Source organism: Grus americana, chromosome 16 (genome assembly GCF_028858705.1).
Source record: "Grus americana isolate bGruAme1 chromosome 16, bGruAme1.mat, whole genome shotgun sequence".
Classification (NCBI taxonomy): domain Eukaryota; kingdom Metazoa; phylum Chordata; class Aves; order Gruiformes; family Gruidae; genus Grus; species Grus americana.
This window is the reverse complement of record NC_072867.1, coordinates 16369973-16389111: the sequence shown is the minus strand read 5'-3', so window position 1 is coordinate 16389111 and position 19139 is coordinate 16369973. Positions and strand designations below refer to the sequence as shown.

The following is a 19139-nucleotide window of genomic DNA, read 5'->3' as shown; positions in this document are numbered from 1 at the left end:
CGGAGCTGGGGGGGGGCAGGGGGCTGAGGGATGCACACAGGGCTTTGGGGGGGCACAGGAGGCTGGGGGGGGACACGGGGCTGGGGGGGACACATGGAGCTGGGGGATGCACATGGGACTTCGGGGGGACACACGGGGCTGGGGGGACACAGGAGGCTGGGGGGGCACACGGAGCTGGGGGGGCAGGGGGCTGAGGGATGCACACAGGGCTTTGGGGGGGCACAGGGGGCTGGGGGGGGCACACGGGGCACACACGGGGCTGGGGGGGGGGCACACGGGTGCAGGGACCCCCCGGGGCGGACACCCGGGTCCCCCCGCCCCCCGACCCGTCGGTCAGAGCGCAGCCCGGGCCGGCCCCGCGGGGCTCCCGGAAGGCCGGGGCGGGCCGTGCCCGGGGCGGGGCGGGGCGGCAGGAAGGGGAAGGGCCGGGCCGGGCGCACAAAGGCCGCTGGCGGCGGCGGGCCCGGGTTGGCGAGCGGCGATGGCGGCGGTGCGGGGCTGGGTGCTGGCGCTGCTGGCCCCGGGCCCTGCGGAGCGCAGCCGGCCCTACGCCGTGCTGCAGAAGCAGAACCTGGGTAAGGAGCGGCGCAAGGGGCCGTTACACGTACGGCAGCGCTCGGGCACCTTTCTGCTTGGTTTTTCGTTATTTATGTTTTAATTTTCTTTTAAAGCTAATTTTGGGGGATGCTTTGGGAGGGTGCATTCAAATCTTAACCTGTCGTTCTCCCGCAGTGCTGCTGGGCAGCATCCTCAGCGCCCTGCTGCTCACCATCATCCTCATGGCCATCTGCGTCTACAAGCCCGTCCGGCGCCGGTAGCGGAGCGGGACCTGGCAGACCCACCATGGGGAAGCGGTGCTGGTCCCGCCTGGTTTGCCCGCCTGGCACCCCACTGTCCGGCCACCTCTCCTGCCAGCGACGGGGGATGTCCCGATGCTCCTGTGCACGGCTCTTTGCCCACGCAGCATCGCGTGGCTCGATCGTGATGTCGCTTGTAACAGCAGTACGGCTGCGTGCTGGAAATTACACCCCACTTCTTGGCAAACTGACTCCTGGACCTCCCGGGAGCGCTTCTGCAGCAAACCTGGTGGGGTTCGAGCAGGGTCTGTAGCAACGCACCTTCCTCCCAAAATGCAGCGGTTCAGCGAGGCTGATGTGACGTGATGCGCGTCAGAGCATCCCTGGTGCGTGTGTGCACCTGGAGCCTTGGGAGGCTGCGGGGAGCGTGACCGGCCACGCCGCCTGTTCTGATCGGTGCCAGGGAACCATCCTGGCTCAGCACGAGAACACGGCCAGACTACTGACATCGCTGTCCACCCAGCAGCCCATGCACTCAACTACACCACATCTAGTTTTGCTTTCTGATTAATTCAGTTCCTTGCTTGAATGCTGAGTCTTGAGGGTTTGTAGCGCAGCCTTCAAAAATAGTCCGAAGGCAAAAGCTCAGCAACTGACTGCAGCTTTGGCTGCGCGGGTCTGGTACACGCTTGCTCTGAGCAGAAATACTGATGCGTGAGCAGACCCCGGTGACAGGCTTGCCCTTCCTGGTGTTATTTGCTTTAACTCTTAACTAACACCCGCAAGCAGCCTCGCACCAAACCAGCCATGCTGAATCTGTTACAAACTGGGGTGCGGACAAGGGTTTCCAGCTTGTGCTGAGCGCTCACCTCCTCGCAGGTGCAGGTCACTGTCCTACTGGAAGTAGGAGCCTCCAGAAGTCTGCAAGCCAGGCAGGTGCTTGAGGCTGCTGGGCTCAGGCTCTCTGGAAGTACCTTGTGTTTAACTTTGGACAGACCTGTTCCTTGCGTTTTCAGTAATAAGTTCAAGTGTTTACACTGAAATCACAGTTGCATATGAATGCTGCTATTTTGTTTTGCACTGCTATGAGTAGTAACTGGATTTTGCTTACTAAGTATTACTCTAGTATTTAACATAGGGGTGTTTTGGCTAGTAATTTATTTCATGTTTTAAAACTTAACTTCCGGAACAATTGTGTTGACCTGTTCTCTAAAACCTTGTGCTATATCTGACATGTTTTCTGTTTGCTTTGTTTTAAAGAATGCAGACCATTCTCATTGTAATGGGGTATTTTCTTTGCTGCTCTGTTAGTAAAATGACAGTAGGAGACTGGCCTAGAACAGATTTAGTTATTAATCTAAGTGAAACCTGAGTGAGGAAGCAAGGTAACACTGCTCTGTTGCTTTCTGATCCTTTTCTTTTTTGATCTAAGTCCTGTATCGCTGATCTTTCTTGGTCCTTCACCAGGTGTAAATGTTGGCCCGTAGCTGTGTGCTGTCTGGGGGGGGGTGGATGTGCAGCTCCAGCTCAGTGTTCCCAAAGCAGCATTCTTGTTTGCATTCGTCCTCCACTCCCTGCTATGTCTCTCTGTACAAATAAAAAGCTAAGTAAACAACCCAGGACTCTTTATTTATTCATGGCTGTTCTGTTTGCTGTTAACTCCTTATAGCTGTACCAAGGGAGGAGGCAGTCCTGTTTCCCACCCGATGTTCTTGCCCCCTTTTCAGTGCAAGGGAAGAGGGGCAGGACAGCAGTGCGATAGAACAGCTGGGGGAAGCCCCTGCTTGCATGGGTGTTTATTAGCAAGGAACTGGTAATGATAAACTGGAAATGAAAGCTCATCCTGCAAGTGTAGTGCAGTTACCAGCAGCTGTTAACAGGCAAAGTTTGGTTAGCTCAGTTCTGAAGACTGATTATTTTGCATCAAAAGTCAGCCAAAGCCCTGCAAGAAGGATTTCCAGATTAAGTGCATCACAAGTTATTGTTGCATGTAGCTTACCTACTTGAAACCACAGTCCAAAAAACATAAAGCAGCGCATGCTTGGTCTCACTTCCAGGAACAGACAGGCACACAGCACCAACGCTCTGGAAATGGTGTCAGTCTGGACTAAGAACTTTGAAACAGCACCATTTAAAGCCAGTTGTAATTCTAGAACAAACTGCAGGTATTTGTAACTCTGAGCTGCTGTTTTCCTGCACAAGCCTCAAGCTCCCTTGGAAAGAGCAGTTGGACTCAGCTTTTATACAGCATTAACATTAAAGATAGTACGCAACCCTCCGCTGCTCTCCTGCCTCAAAAGGTACATATGGAAACTAATCAAGAGCACTGAAATGACATTGAAAAGGTCAGAAAAATGTTGCCAGGGATTATGTGTCTCAGACTAAACCAGAGCTACCTTTAAAGGCAACATTAGTTTCACAGATGATATCAATGTATAAAATTGCTACAAAAAGGCAGATAATGGTTAAAAGACTCCAGTTACCCTGTTGGAAAAAAATACTGGTGTGTGAGGTGTAACAGTCTGGGTATCTTTGTTTTTCCCTCCAGCACACACAGAGGATCACACGTCACTTGTTACCCACGTAGCGTAAGATGTGAGCTGGGGTTTAAGAAGAACAGCACCTGATTCAGGGAAGCAGAGCCTTCTAGTTTAGATGGAATGATGCAAATGGCACAGAAAGCAAAAAAAACCCAAAAACCACCACCCCACACACACTTTTTTTTTTTTTTTTTTTCCTTACAGTCCCAGTCTAAGAAGCAGGAGCATAACAAAACTTGAAGTGAAACTGCTCGCTATTCTTTAGTTTATACTATAAAAACCAGAGAACAAGCCAGCTTGAAAAGAGATATTCCCCCCTTGCAACCTTTGAAATGCTTTATAGAAAACAAGCAGCATCAGACAGATGGTTTTGTAAAGGCAACAGCACTCTTTATTGCCACTGGAGGAAAAGAACACAGTTTCATCTCCTACCTCACAACTTTGTCAAGAGCTCAATGCAAGGCTTATTCCCTTTTTTTTTTTTTTGCAACTGTGAAAGTCACAGTAATCCCCTTGTCAAAGAAAGATGCGATTCCAACACAGACCGCTGCTACTGTGCAAGACAGTCAACGTTCCTGCAAACACCACAGAAGCGATTTAGGGATGCAAGCTGTATCATTAAACAGAAATGGTGCAGTTATACCAGTTCTAGTGTACACTGAAGGAAATTTAATCATTTGCTATGTGAAACAATGGATTATTGGTTTAAAATAGGGTTCCACGTTACCAACCACCTCACTGGTTATGATGAAGTCCATTTAATAGTGATTTTATATTGGTTAATAGCTGGTCACACGGAACCGCCCTGTTTTGCCCAAGGAACAAGTGCAGGATTAGGTAGCAAGATCAGACCATATGTACCATGGGTTCTTCACACTTCTGCCAGCCAGAACAGAGGAATATTGCTCACGTTTAACTACGATAAGGCTTTCCTGTGGATGTACGTTGTGTACTTGTGGAGCGCACTTGAGAGTCACAGTGTAAGTACTGTAAACACTGACAGAAGTGCAGATAAAATAGCTACAAATACATCGTATGACGAAAGACCTGAGGAAAGCTGGTTAAAACATACTTGTGAACTGTTACAATACCATTGTTATGAGTGTAGTCATATCGGCTTGTTTTAAAATCAATAAAAATATTCAGATAAAAAAATATATGTATTCACATGAAGGATGAGCATTTGAATTTTAAAAAGCAACACACGTTTCCCTTTCAGATGACAGAATTAAAACTTATCTTCCAATAAGTATACATTAAAATTTCACCTGAATTTTTTTCTGTTTGAATTTAGCACCCACACACAGGCATGCACTCATACACACACCCCAAGTGATCGCAAAGAAGCACCTGTATCTATCGCTTATTTTCTTGCTGCCCTCTGACGACAGGAACTAGCTGGTTTTGAATCACTGCAGAAACCACTACTTTACTAGACAGATGGTCCCATTTTAGGATCTAAAATTTTACTGGCTACTTGTTTTGTCCTTTTTCAGAAAGCACTAGTTTAATCTTGAGCTTGGATTAGCTGTTCAAGTATAAAATTATCCCTCTTAAGCAGGAGCACATGATAAAATCTCAATAACTAGAGAAAAGATAATCACATATAAACAAAACTAACAGAAAACATCTGTCTGCAGGGTACACTGTCAGCATGAAGAACTACCATATGTGTGTATATGCATAAAGATACTCTTCCACGTAACAACTGGAAGAAACAGACAATGGCTTTGAATTATTCAGAAATGACTAAGCAGATGTATATTTCTTTGGTAAGTAATGAAGTTTCCCCTCCTGAACTCCTCATAAATCAGGTTTTCAAGCTTTACTGCAATCCTGTATCCTGATGCCTAGCAAAATTTCCATCTGCTCTTCAATAAATACGTTTAGATAAAAACTCTTCCTTCAAAGCTAAGACTGCATGGTTGGGGAGCCAAATGCAGAGTCCCATGACCCGAAACTCCATCAAACAAAAATAAATCAGCTTTTTGTAGCTGATGATGCCAACTTAGAAGGCAGGTGAAATGTTTACTTAGGCAATCCAGGAGCGGTCTTCAGACTAATAGCTCTGAAAGCCTTCAGCTTGATGCAGATTTGGTCATCCTTATTTCAGGAGGTCGCTAAGGGAGTTATTTTTCCACAAGCGAAAGCTGTAAAACTTGCTGAAGCTCTGCATCTTCCTCTTCACGACGTTGCTTCTCCCGTTCCTCCTGCTCCCGGACAGACAACTCCATGGCAAGCTGTAAGTCTTTTTCAAAACTGGAAGGTTCACTGGGGGTGCTGCAGTGTGAGTTACCTGAGCTTGTTAGATAGCTCTCCTGCAGTGCCCTGAAGGAGAGAAAGAACTTCAAGAAGAGAGACAGAGCCTACTTCACACTTCCTGCAATGACCCTTCCCAGCAACTGTTTTCTAACTGCAAACCTGAAAATCTCTCCCCAGAGGGCAGAAAGCAGTTTTCAGCATAAGAGAGCAGTTGTTCTAACATCCACGAAATTCCCAACGTTAAACCTGTTCTTTGAAGGTTCCTTGGAATCTTTCATACATGCCAACAGTTAAATTTTCAATGGGCTTCGCAAAGCATTCTCACCTACTTTAAAACCACGTACAAAAGAACCACGAGGATGCAGTTCCTTGTGTGCACAGAGATTTCTTTGCACTTAACTGCAGGAAGACCCCACAGATACCAGAGCATATTCTCAAGGGTCCATTAAATACATGTTGCTAAATTTTTAAGGATCACATAATGATTCTGAAAAGAAAGAAGAGCTACCCTGAAGAGTGCAGCATGTAATAAACAAACATTCAACCCAGAGCGACCAAATTCACAGTTTTAAGAGCAGAACAGAAGGACTGTGTTTATTTGTTGGGTAAAGAATCGTTATGTATGCAGACCGGTCCCATAGCTGAGCTAAAGAGCTATACTATATAAGCCAGAAAGACCCAGTTTAGAGCCCTTGCTTCTTGGAAAAGTATAAGTTTAAAGAAGCACAAGAAAAGAGACCTTGAGTTCTGTGCATCCTGCTACCTACAGACACAAAAAATTACAAAATGGTTTCATGCTACTGTTGGAAGCATTTTTGCTCTGTCACTGCATGGCTTGATGTGAAAAAAAGTTAGTTACCTCTGATACTGTATATTGAAGTCCTGTGAATATGCAACTGCTCCATTGGACTGCATCCCCGCTTCCTAGAAATGGGGAAAGACAGACAATTCCACAGCAGTTAACAGATCTGCAGTGCAACTCACCGAACGGTAACTCTTAAATCACTCTTATTCCTTCTTCAGAATACATTACTATGGTTTTCCTTCTGATGTTCTTAAAAAAAATAGGTCCTACACTGGTTTAATTCAGAGATGTAGCTATTGCTGCAGAGTCCTTGCAAAATGGTCAGATCTGCACTGCACGGATTACAGCACACTTACTTTATTTCCACCGGATTCCAACAAACTCTGCTGAATAGCAAACTGCATGATCTCATTATCTTCATCCTGCACGTGTATATTCCTGCCATCATCTTGGATGTGGTAAGATTTGGGGATCTCAAACACTGACTGGTCAACCTCAAAATTAGCACCTACAGAAGCCAAATATAGTTACAAACATGGCATAGTATAGTTTTTACAAGTTATGACTTAAAAAATTCTGATGAATGTTTATGCATGATTAACTCCAAAAATTCAGATAAACCACCTGGCTAAATATACCAATAGGCTTTGAAAGACTTCTGTGGCAAACAAGCACAGCAGTAAGACAGAATGCAGAGTCTTTCTTCAAGATGCCAGCAAGTCATACAAATAAAACCAGTGTGCAGCAGAGCGCTAAGGTGGCTGAACTCGGACAAAACCAGATGGGGGAAAAAAACAGAAGTTGCAAAAGATAAATACTGCGATGACTCTTCTGAGGTTACTCCTAATGAGCGGGTCTGCAACAGCTCCTAGGATAGAGTATCACTGGATATATGCCGTCATCAGCGTCCTACTCAAAGGTAATCCACTCTTCTCTGAAAGAGCATGCAGATTTAGCTGTCGCTTAACAGCAATTTTGTATTCCGCTTCCCACAGCAATAGCTTGCACCAGAATTTAGACCTCAAAATACTTGGGAAAGTTTGCTGGAGCTCAGTTTAGTCAGTCTGGCAAGCACGGAAGGGGCGGAATGGGTCAGTATGAGCAGTATCACACACTCCAGAGCAGCTGCAATGCCTGGAACACTATCCAATGCATTGCAGCTTCCTCTCGCCTGTGAATGGTTCATTCTCTGCAGTTAACCCATCTCTCTCTTCCGTGCATTCCACTGACAGAAATGTAAAAAGATAGAATCACCGCATCTTTCCACTCTTTACCTGAATCACACTGTGCACCTCCAACCATTTGTGACGATGTTTTGTCAGCCGTCCTGCAGCCATTGACATTTTCAAATGTAATTCGAGCATTCAGCACATGAAATAGGGGAATTTCTGTAAGAAAGAGTACAAAATTTCAGTCAAAAAGAGAACGCTTTCATTCACTTCCACACCTACAGACACATCAAATCCCTATATGTTTATTGAATATATTCCACAAGCAGCATCCAGTAATGACAAAGTGTATAGTAACTCACTTCACGGAGAAGTTACCCTTAGTCATTCTCTCTCTCTAAATCTCTTATTTTATAACAAGATTTGCCAAATCTAAGGCCTCCAAGCTAAGAGGAAAGGGGTAGCAACAGCTCATTCTTACTGAAATGATAGTGTCTTTAAAGTAAAACTTCTCTACTGGTCATTCAGAATTTGGATTCAATTAACACAGATGTACAAGACTACGTACATCTGGGTTCTCAGTTCCAGATAGCAATGAGACGACTAGTAAAAAACTAACATGTTTTTCGTAAATATATGCTGCAAAACCAATAGAATGAATGGAAATGAAGAAGATGCTACAATCAAAATTGCTAAATATTACCAATTTTGACAGGAAATCCTGGTGGAAACTCCAGAGTGATGAAATCCCTAAGCCTGGCAAAATGCGCACTAGTTCTGGCCATCAGATCAATGATTGGTGTGACTTGTTCCATAAGAGACAAGGGAAACTCTTCACTCATCCACAAGGTTGCTTTAAATCTTAAAGAGAAAGTTGCATAAAAGCATCTCAAGTTTACAGTTTAGGAACAGATGTAAAGCTAAATACACAGCACTGTCACCCACTCCATACATTTCAAAGAGTTAGCACAGTTACTGCTCTGAGAAACCGAATCACATTCCAGGTCAGACTAAAGGCAAAGCACAGGAGGTTACTAACAAGTTACAGCACTACTCCAGCTATTTTCTCTAACTTAGTGGAAGAAGAATTAGACGATAGCTGAATACTTCAAGATCTCTCTTCTGATCAATTTTGAAAGCTGGGGGAAAACCACACTGGGTATTTGTAAGAATCGTTTCCAGAGATTAGACAATTAGGAAGAGACAAACTAGAAATAGTTAAAAATTTTATTTCTCACTTCTGCGTTCGAATGGTGACTTCTTTCGGTCTTCCTATATCTCTACCTTTCAAATCAAATTCTGGGTCAAAGTACTCCTCCAGAGTGATAGCAGTAGGATTGTTACTTGTGGCATACTCTGTTGTCTTGGTCGTACTCTATAAGGAAAGAGAGAAAAAAAAACAAACCACAAACCCACAAAAATATGAAACAAATAGACAGTGGCAATCACAAGAATCTTTTAATTTACCTCTTGTGAAGTAACTTGTTCTCTATTTTAGACACCAGTGACACATAGATATAAATAAATGTACACATGTTTAGACTGCTTTCTGTTGAGGTTAAAAACCTCCAAGCATTGTAGAGATAGGAAATTCTACTTAAATAGTTAAAAGCTAGAAACCGACCAGCGATGCACACACCAGCTACAGCACTCCTAGGCTCCAAATCCTTTATTAAAGGCCAAACTTTGATGGGGTATTCTAAAGAAAAATCTCTAGATCCACAAAAGATCTGCAATGCCATCCTGATACAGAGCCAGCAGTTCGCAAATCTATTATCTACTTAAGTACGTACAGGCGCAAGGGAGTTCCTAAAGCCACATCGAAATCATTATCAACCCATTTCAGAACGGCAGACAATATATGGCTTTCCCCCGAGTCACTTCGCCCTCTCATTGTATCTTTGTCTGATGATCACCATGCTGGCACTGTCTCCCGCCTGAGGCTCCTGCAGGTCTGTGGACACGTCTTCCCAGATTACTGGTGGGTTGCTGCTAAGATCTGTGCTTGCTCAGATTTACTGTCACTGCTCGCATCCCAGTTCTTGCTGTACTAACAGATTCTATGCCTTTTTCATAAGTGTGTTCAGGAGGTACCTGCTATTCATACAGAACATTTGAGGGCTTAAAACAAACAAAAACATCCTCAGGGAAAATTTAAGCCTCATAATCAAAACTGCAGCCAAACTAAGGAAACAAGAGGTGATTCCAAACACCTAGAATTCCTATCGGCACAGATCTCTGCGTTGCAGCGATCTGTTTTGACGTCAAAGACACTCACCTGAGCACCATACTCATGCTCCACTGTACCCAGAAATGATTCCAGGGGGTTTCTGTCAGCTTCAGATAACAGGAGAGAAAAAACAAACAAAAAAAATCTATTACTATTAATTAGCAGTAAAATTTATGTACACACTGTGCTGACAATCAACGCTTCTAACACAAAGTGAAGTAAGCAGTTCGCACATCCTGCAGGTTTTACCACACAAGCCTAGGACCTACAGCTGACAGTATAAAGCAGGTACAATACCCAGAATAGCGGGAAAGATTTTCAGTGGTTTCTATCATTAGCATACAGCTTCATTAGTCACAGTGCCTCTCCTCCTGGGTCCCCAGGTTGGTCAATGAAGGGCAGCGATGCCAAACGAGGTTACTGGCTGGTCACCCTTTAGTTTAATTACTAGAAGAAATTAGTGGATCAAAACAAAATAAAAAGTCCAAGCAAACAAAGCCCACATGAATCTTGTGATCATGGCCAAAGCAAAGGAAAGGCATGGATACATTCCAGAGCAGGAAAAAGCACAGAAAAGTGCAGCCTTTTAAAACTTGCAATAAACAGTTTTGAAGAGCTCTTCTTTCCTCTAAATACAGCTAGGATAAATACTGGTTCACTTGTAGGTTAGGAATCAGGTAATGAGCTACCTCAGACACACAACATGTGAAAGTAAAGCAGGGCAAAGTCAGCAAGAAAAGTATTTCCCTTGTCTATCTGCCCAGTTCTTCTGCAGTCACACAGAGAAGGTATCAGAGTGCCAAAAGGTTCTACTTATTTCCAGTTATCGTATAGGAAAACTACCTTTGTATCTTTTCTTCTCCTCTTCTGTTAAATGTTCCGTTCGGATTTTTGTGACCACATTCACATTGTTTGCAATGTATACCTTTAAAAAAAAAAGTACAAGGACAAAACCCAAGAAGCATCACAGGTTAAAAAGGAGAGTTCTCTAGTAAAACGCCACATACAGAAAATCTAAAGACAGAATAAAGCAGCACAGATCTGCCTCTCATTGACAAAAATCTTCATCTTTAACATACTGGTGATCAACAGGAAATGTTGCACTTTCATTTTTCTATTCGCTTGGGTATAATGGAAATTCCACATAATATATTCTTGACAGAGCTATGGTAAGGCTGAAACTACATGCCACCTGCTGGGCAAGTTGATAAAATAAGAAATCCTGCAAATCATACACCACAGTATCTGCAGAGAGCATGAATCTCACAGACATCCTGTGCCCAAAGAACGGCAAAGGAGTTTGGCCATCGACTTTGATGGCAACAGAAGTCAGCCTTTCAACCAAGGTCCTGGAAAGCAGATTTACCCACTTCGAAATACACTTTTGTAACTAACTAAACCAACCTCAAAACTAGGCAAGCATTTCCAAGCTTGCTGGAAAGAATTCCTACATGGGCAGAGATTTTAAGGAGAACAGGGAAGGAAAGTGAGATAATGCTATTTCTAAACAGAGGTCACTCATAAGGCCTTCCAAATGAAATGTAGTGGGGGTTTAATTCTGCAGGAACACTAATGAACCCCAATGCCCAACAGAATAATCCTCCAGTCTTACGAGAAAAACCTTCATGTAAACGTAGAAAGCTATTCAGTATTTATTCTTTCGTTAAATGAAATTACAAAACGTAGTTTATTGCACAAATTCCAAAAGCTGGAGTAAACAAAGACTTATGAATCAGGGAAGTTAATTCTTGTGATTCTTAACTTACATTCCTAAACCAGTAAAAGGCTGTAAAGCCATCTTCAAAAATATTTCACTGAAGTGAAATGGAAGACAAAAATCAGTGTCACATGGAACAAATCTAAGCAACTGCATGACTCATGACCATGGTCAAGGTCTTTGATTTACCAGCAGGCTTTTATTACTTGAATTCAGGATGCAACCCACAGCAGTAGGAGGCTGTTATTTCCTTGCAATACTGTCACCAGAGTGCTCAAGGCACTTCACCAATGTGGAAGAATGACAACACTCAAGAATGAGTTAAATTTCAGGTTTTGGAAGGGAGCTCTAGCAGTTATGTTGAATCTTTTGCCCCTCTTCTCCTGAAATGCTTTGATCCTCCCTCTCCCCTAAAGCCCCTGCTGATGTTACGGCACCATCCCTCCCTCAAGCTTGGCAGCCTTGAGGTTCCTCGCTCCTGCCCAGTTCTGCTGGCAACACAATAAAGCTCTCAATGGGAAGTTTAAAGCCTGAAATATTCAGGAAATAAAGGCAAAACACAATCACATTTCAGTTAGCTATAAGATCTCTTAATAGAATGGAACGGACTTTACCTTTGCTTCATAGCCATTTACACCTTCCGCTTTTTCTGTCCTCCACACCCAGAATCCAGATGTGGTTCTGACAAAAAGTGAACACCACAAGTGTCTGTACAGTTGCATTTCTACACAATCCCCAGCCCATTTTTCTAAAATTGATTGTAAACAGCATTTGATAGGTCATTTGATTATTAACCCCAGACAAAAGCACAGGTCAATCTGTCCTCACACACGCATCTCACAAGCGGCTGAGGAAGTCATGCCCTCACTGTTCTTATTCAGCCTGCAGCCAAAGTGCAAAGGCTCAGGCAGAGATTTCAGGTTGAGACGTGGATACCTGAGCCTCAGAGGAGGACAACCTAAAAACTTACTGAATTATTTTGTTGGACAGCCTGGGCACAGCAGCTTTTAACGCACAGTTTAATTTCAAAAGTAACCTGTCACTGCAATTTGGGGAATTGGATAGCAGGAATACTTCTGTCTAAGAAATCTTAGTTTCTGGATGTGTAGATGTGGCAGTTACTAAGGCTCAGTGAACATCACAGGGACCAATTCTGGGCAGCTTTGACAGGGTATCAAGCATTCAGGAGAAAGATGCTGGAATTATACATCTCACTTTGAAAACACTTGTTTTGTACGATCATGGGGGAGGTTTACTGCATCACACAGTGCTCCAAAAGGAGCTTCATGAAAAAGATTGTTTGAGCTAAGCTGACAGACACCTGGATAAACACAGAAGACAAATGTGTGTCTGTGGAAAGACACGCTATACACGTATTTTTATTTAAAGTATCAATGTGAATTTGACTGATTTAGCTATGAGATGCCAGTTCTTGCCCATAGTTTCAGCACTATCCGTATGGATTGGGGTGAAATGCAAACTTGTAATGAGACATTGACACTGATCTCACCAATATGATAAACTGGAAGCTTGCTTTCTGCAAATCAGTTCTTTCAACTGGAAACTTCTTGCCAAGCAATAGTGGCGAGCTGACCAAGCCAAATTTCTTTACCTAATGGTATGTAAAGTTTAAAGCAATTTCAGATCTAGCCTTAGAAGTTTTTATTACCAGGGCTTTTGAGAATTTGCCTTTAAAGCTTTATTGCAAGTATAACCATCCATAATCTTGAAGTGTTTATTTGTTATGAGAAACTTTGTATCTTACCTTTCAAAAGCAATATTTTTTGTATCAAGGCACGTATTAATAATTGGAGACGTAAGGCGCCTTTCCACATCTTTTCTTTTTGGTGTCATAGATCCCAGTGTCAAACGTTTCATGTGCTGGGAAATCTCAAAACGCTCCGTTGTAACAAACTTATCATCATGATTTATCTCAATTAGCTCTGCCCAACCTCCGGTATCTGTTGGAAACGGTACATCTCAATCTAAAAAACTTAGCAATGGTATTCCAGAAATAAAAACTGAGAATATACTGTATATCGAATCAGGGTGTTTGCTAATTCACTGTATTTTGGACTCAGCTGAGATCAAATTTGGAGCTGTATCTAAGATTATTTTTTATTTAGGGGCAGGAGAACAGAAAGGGGAAAACTAAGTAAAAGACTGAAGTAAAATTTTAGCCCTATTACCAAATTTTGACCTCAGATTTACTCAAAGAAATGACATTAAGTCATTACATTAAAACACAAAAGAGTATCTCCGAGAGACACTCGCAGAATATACGTATAAAACTTCTACAAAAGTCAGTACTCAGCCTCAACAGATCTTTTTGTGTGAAACGGAGATTTCTCATAGCGGCTTATGTAGTATTTGGTGATGAGTGGTGCAGATATGCTAAAATATTTACCTTCTCCCTTGAAAATTAAACTACGCCTTCCTCTCTCCCAGCTCATATTTTCAAAGCCCAGCAAAGTGATATCAACACGCAGCTTGGCACCACTTTTCCAGATGCGGCAGACATCACTTGGACAAACTCTAGAAACCAGTGGGACTGCAAAAGAAAATGAGAAAAATGTCAATAAAAATATTCAGGAGACAAAGGGCACAGGAAGTCTGAACTCAAGCAGAAGCTATATCCCTGATACAGGATTGCTGATTGTTATTCCAGAGGAGGTGAGATACCGATCCTCTTTAGCTTTACGAACAATCAGCTTAGGGACAAAATCCACCAACTTTAATTTAAAGATGAACACGAAAAGGAAGAAGACATTAGAGTTCAGACTAAAAGATGTGAAATGACACAAAACCCATCTCCTAGCAGCCTAATGGCTGTTTGGAAAATTCAGCCAACTGTGGGGCCTAGCATCCATTCCTTTAAAAGAAAAGCAGGTACTTCCCAAGTAGCCTATGCATCTGTATGTGAGAGATGTATCACTGCCTTAGTCATCAATAGCCAGAGAGAGGTAAACAAAACCCCAAGAAGAGTCTTCAGCAATTCTAACAATGGCTAAACTCAAACTTTGTGTTGAAAAACAAACAAAAAAACCCCATCAAACAAACCAAATAAACAGGAAACAAAGAATAATTGTGCAACAAAAATATAAGAGGGTATTTTGACAGGTGAAGAGGTAAGTATTCTGGGGAGCAGAAACTTCTCTGCATGTCTTTTGTGACATTTGTAGATAAGCCAGTCCCTTTGTCTACAGTTCAGAAGAGGTAACAATGATCTGAATTCTTACCCCAGCTAGTGAACTCCCATTTCATTTCCACATAAAAGTCAGGAGTCTGGAAAAAGAAAATACCTTATGAATGCTTCATGAAATAGTTTTAATCTAGCACGCAGTACATTTCTCACGAACATTTTAGATAAAGGAAAACAACAACAACAACAGAAGAACAGAACTGGAGACACGATAAATGAACATTAAAAAAATGAAATTGAAACTAACAAACATACAAGACAGTGGCCTACCACTGCTGCTTTCTGACAACCTATTCTTCCTTATTTTACTATAGAAGCAGTAATACCTTCAAGATTCAGCCTCCAATGCTGGAGTTCATGACTAAGAATTTCAAAGCAAAGTCAATGAAAAAGTCTCCATCTTCCACAACACCACGGAATACACAAGTTGAAATGAGGAACACAATTGCCCATCTGATTTCAGTTTACATAACTGAACTATTTGAATGAGAATTGCAGTCTGGAGTAAGAGGTTTAAACTAAACAACTACCTCATTAATCTTTTGGAGTAATTCCGGAACTCCTCCAAGTGTCATAGAGGTCTGCTGGTAGTCCCGATGCTGCAGAATCATTTGTACCATCTCTGGATCTCCTGTACTGACAGCCTCATGTAAAACTGAAAGAAATCCAGACACAAGCTAGTTTCAGTTTGCTTTCTGAGCAAAATACACAATGTAAAAGCAGTCAAAATACAACATCTGCAACTGAGAAGTATTAACACGACTTCTGTTTTCCAGGTTATCTTTACCTGTCCATCCCTGTGCATTCTCTTTCGTTACGTCCGCCTTGTGTTGAAGGAGGACTTTGGCAGATTCTATATAACCCAAGGAAACGGCAAGGTGCAACAAGGTCCGGCCTCGTGGATCACGTTGATCAACATCCTGTTGAGTATCCGAGAGACAAATAATGCTGAAGCTGTCCTGTCAAATGCAACTAATCAGAGCACGCTGAGAAGAGTTTATATAAACAAAGCTTGTCAGTAGTAATCCAGGAGTCAACATTCCCTAGGTATTCCCACGTAATGGTCTGTGGGGCACAGCCGACTCAGTTTTCAAGCACCCCATACAGTGCAGCCTTACTGCCCCACTGGAATGAAAAGAGAAGCAGAACAGGGCCTGTAAAACCGACACGGTATCACTGTAAGACATGACTGAGTTCTTGTTGATGCTTCTCATTTCTTTTTCTGTAATTATTTCCCCTTCTGTCTCCCTTCAGAAGGGCTCTCTTTCAGGAGAAGACAGTTCTAGTCTGCGTGCATTGCACCATGGACAGTGAACAGCCTGAGAGACCAATAGAGGGTTTAACATTATACAACACAATGTGGGGGGAAGGAAAAAAAAAAAAAGAAGTAACAGGGCGTACAACACCAATTTTGTATAGCACTTGTTCAAAGTATAGAAGCAAATGGTATTTAACAAAGCATCCATTCGACTGACACACACAGCACAATGAAGAGTGAGTGCATTTTGTACAAGTCACTAAAAAAAAGAAAAAAAAACTACGCAGGCATAAATATCCAAAACATGCAAGCACAACATACTCATACCTTACTTATTTTTCACTATTAGCTTAGAGATTTGAAACAGAAGAGCATCTATAACTAAAGGAAAAGGGGAAAGTCAATAGCAGAATAAGAAAGGAAAGTTATTATGCAAGTTAACATGGTTATCTGACAGCATTAAGTTGGAAAGATCACACACAGATTTGGGAAAGCTTCATTTTAAGGCATTCTCTTTTCGCTTCTGTGGTGGAATACTAATTAATTTGCTTCCCCACGTCCTACAGCTCCAATGCTTACTGCACTGACAGGTAAAGGACTCTAAGGCATCCCTCCCAATTGTCTTTGCTGCTTTTAACTGGTAACCACACATTCTACCCATCCTCTGCCATACCAAGTGCAGCAGGCAAGTGTCTTTTGATTCCCTCACGCAACCCTCCGACAGCAAGAAGCTTATCCCAAGGAAGCAAGAGGAAATATATCTTTGGAATACTTTAAAAAAAAAAAGTAGTTATTTAAAGGCAGATAAAGGAAGTAAGAGACAAATATTCCATCTTAACACGTTGCTCATATCCTTACAGTATAAAGCATTTCAGGTAGGAAGCAGCACTTCACAGGTTTGAACTGCAGTCTCAGACTAACAAGAAGCAGAGCGATCCTTATTTAATTACAAACTTTCACAGACGAGAACATTATTGAAATAGAAATAAATACACAGAAGCAACGTGCCAGTAAGGTTAAAGATTTTGTTAAGGAATAAGATCACATGAATTAGATAAAGAGTAACTGCATTCCAAAGATTCTCCTAAAAATAGGACAGGAGCATGCTCTAAGCAAGCATTAGTAAATTGTGGTGTACCGTTAGAATTGCAGATGATCGTCACTAGTCAGGAGGTGACACAGCTGATCTTTGGCTCATATACTTGTGGTGTCAGGTATAATGTAATTAATATGCTCTGCTTCTGCAAACTCTACTCCACACTAGTGGATGTTAGAGCTTTTACACAGCATCTCAGCAAGACGGATGTTTGCTGCTCCAGCTCTGCTGCAGCTTTTCAGACCATTTCCTGACGTCATTACCATTTCTTGCTTAGCTGTCCCAGAGAGGGAACAGCTTTGTATTTTTCTACTCTACAGCACGAAACAATGATCCATTTTTTTTTTTTTACCAGAGATGCTGAAAACATTCCAGCCAGTATAAAAATGCTGCCCCCACAGTCTTGGACTGCAACGAAGCTGTAAGAACTGCTGGTCCTCAGCAAGCTAGAGGCTGGTTTAATCTTCGGCAGCAGCAGTCACCTTTGCTGCATGTTGACTTCCCATTAAGGTAAGCGGTATTTATTGCTTTTCTGGCACAGAAAAAAAATTAACGTCCATCGTATCCGCTCTTCCTCACCTGTTTCAATGACTCCTAATACTTTCTAAAGAGCAATTCTGCAACCCGCACTCAAATGCTCTGAGCACAGTTTTACAGATAAGAAGTCAACATTTAATATCTTATGTAACAAAAAGTATATTCCTATGCTTCCTTACATCACCCCCGCAACCACAAATAAATAGGTAAAGAAGCGCAGCAATCCCACAAGCCCAGCACGCAGACCTGACAGCGCCATTAAGGTTATTTCTCCCCAGAAAGGCGGTAAGCAGGAGGCACCAAGCCCCGTACCACGGCACAAGCTCTTTTGGGGCCACTAGCCCCCCACCAGCCCCCCAGTTGCCCGGCTGTCCCGGTTACCTTGTCCTGCAGCTCCTCGTCCAGCCGCCTGTAGTCATTATTCCAGACCAGGACGTGCAGGGGAAACGCGCTGCTGGCCCTGCCAGGGGAACTCATCATGCCACACACCTGCAGAGCCGGGGAAGCAGGGGGCCTACCCTCACCGGTCCCCCCTCTCTGTGTTTTGGAGACCCCAGATTACTCACGCCCTGACCCCTTAAGCTTCTCCTCTCTCCTGGCACCCACCTGCCCCAGGCAAGGGGGGGGGGCCGCACTAGGCCACAACCCCCTGCGAACCCTTCACTCCAAGGGGTGCCCCACACAAAATCCCATTCCTAGGGGTCCTGGGCACCCCCCTGGCCCACACTTCTGAGGGCCCCCTGCTCCTGGTGCCCCCACAGCCCCGCACTCCCGGGGGGGCCCTTGCTCCTCGGGACAGCCCCCCCCAGCCTCCCACCCCTGAGGGTCTCCCGGCCTCCCTCCAGCCCCACGCCCCCGCCGCCTCACCCCCGCCCCCGCGTCCCTCCTTCCTGTCTGTCCAGGGCAGCGGCCGGGACGGACCACAGGGCGGGAGAAGCTCCCCCCCGGTTCCCCTCAGCCTGCCGCTACCGGCGAGCCCACGGAAAGAGGAAGTTGCTGTTCCCCGCCCACTCTACTCCCCCACACCTGCAGGCAGGCAGATGGAGCGTCCCGCCCGTAAGCTGCCCCATCGCTCTCCGCGCGGGGGGGCGGCAGCGCGGCATTGGGCCGGACGCGGCGTTCAGGGCTGGCTGCTCCCCCCCCTCTGCCTCCACCGAGCGTTGGTTTCGCCCGCCCTGCCGCCACCATGGTGGATGAGGGCAAGGCTAGCGGGAGAGCAGCTTCCGCCAGCCTGCGGGGCCAGGCTTCCGAAACCTCGTTTCTCCCAGTTCCCCCTCTGCCCCAGTCGTGACGGGACAGGAGTAGGCTGGTGCAGCTACAGCCGGCAGGTCTCTGTGCTCTCCCGCAGAAGAGGAGCACAGCCTGCCGGCGGGCGTCTGCCAGGGACAAACGTGGCCGACAGCGCCGTGGCCAGAGCCTCGCCCAGGCTTGCTACTGCCCTTTCGCCAGGAACGAACATGGCGGCCCAGGGCTGCCTCGCACCACCCCTCATTCTCCAGCGAAACGCAGCCCGGCGCTGGCGCACA

General features: G+C 44.3%; 2 protein-coding genes across 5 annotated transcripts; one reads left to right on the top strand and one right to left on the bottom strand.

Moving 5' to 3' along the window:
- The first annotated feature begins 430 nt into the window (after positions 1-430).
- Positions 431-2412, top strand: C16H12orf76 (chromosome 16 C12orf76 homolog). The gene is made up of 2 exons (XM_054844897.1): positions 431-575; positions 733-2412. The coding sequence occupies exons 1-2, from the start codon at positions 482-484 to the stop codon at positions 816-818; spliced, it is 180 nt and encodes a 59-aa protein (XP_054700872.1). The 5' UTR covers positions 431-481; the 3' UTR covers positions 819-2412.
- A 1296-nt stretch (positions 2413-3708) lies between these two features.
- On the bottom strand, positions 3709-19081 carry ANKRD13A (ankyrin repeat domain 13A). 4 transcript variants are annotated; one of them, XM_054844890.1, is made up of 16 exons: positions 18640-19081; positions 17995-18073; positions 15510-15642; positions 15253-15377; positions 14760-14805; positions 13928-14071; positions 13286-13481; positions 12135-12201; positions 10647-10728; positions 9852-9910; positions 8812-8948; positions 8277-8434; positions 7679-7792; positions 6761-6912; positions 6459-6523; positions 3709-5665 (listed from the first exon to the last, which is right to left on the bottom strand). In XM_054844890.1, the coding sequence occupies exons 1-16, from the start codon at positions 18714-18716 to the stop codon at positions 5467-5469; spliced, it is 1833 nt and encodes a 610-aa protein (XP_054700865.1). In that variant the 5' UTR covers positions 18717-19081; the 3' UTR covers positions 3709-5466. The 4 variants fall into 4 exon arrangements, with proteins under 4 accessions (XP_054700865.1, XP_054700867.1, XP_054700866.1 ...); XM_054844892.1 differs by lacking the exon at positions 18640-19081 and adding an exon at positions 18481-18590 and having other exon boundaries at positions 17995-18102; XM_054844891.1 differs by lacking the exon at positions 18640-19081 and adding an exon at positions 18481-18588 and having other exon boundaries at positions 17995-18150.
- Between the last annotated feature and the right edge of the window lie 58 nt (positions 19082-19139).

Coding starts and splice junctions, on each gene's coding strand:
- C16H12orf76 (XM_054844897.1), top strand. CDS start 482: ATGGCGGCGGTGCGGGGCTGGGTGCTGGCGCTGCTGGCCCCGGGCCCT. Junction 576..732: donor GCTGCAGAAGCAGAACCTGG/GTAAGGAGCGGC, acceptor GTTCTCCCGCAG/TGCTGCTGGGCAGCATCCTC.
- ANKRD13A (XM_054844890.1), bottom strand. CDS start 18,716: ATGCCGCGCTGCCGCCCCCCCGCGCGGAGAGCGATGGGGCAGCTTACG. Junction 14,806..15,252: donor TACTCCAAAAGATTAATGAG/GTAGTTGTTTAG, acceptor TTCTTTTTCCAG/ACTCCTGACTTTTATGTGGA. Junction 5,666..6,458: donor TTCAATATACAGTATCAGAG/GTAACTAACTTT, acceptor TCTCTCCTTCAG/GGCACTGCAGGAGAGCTATC.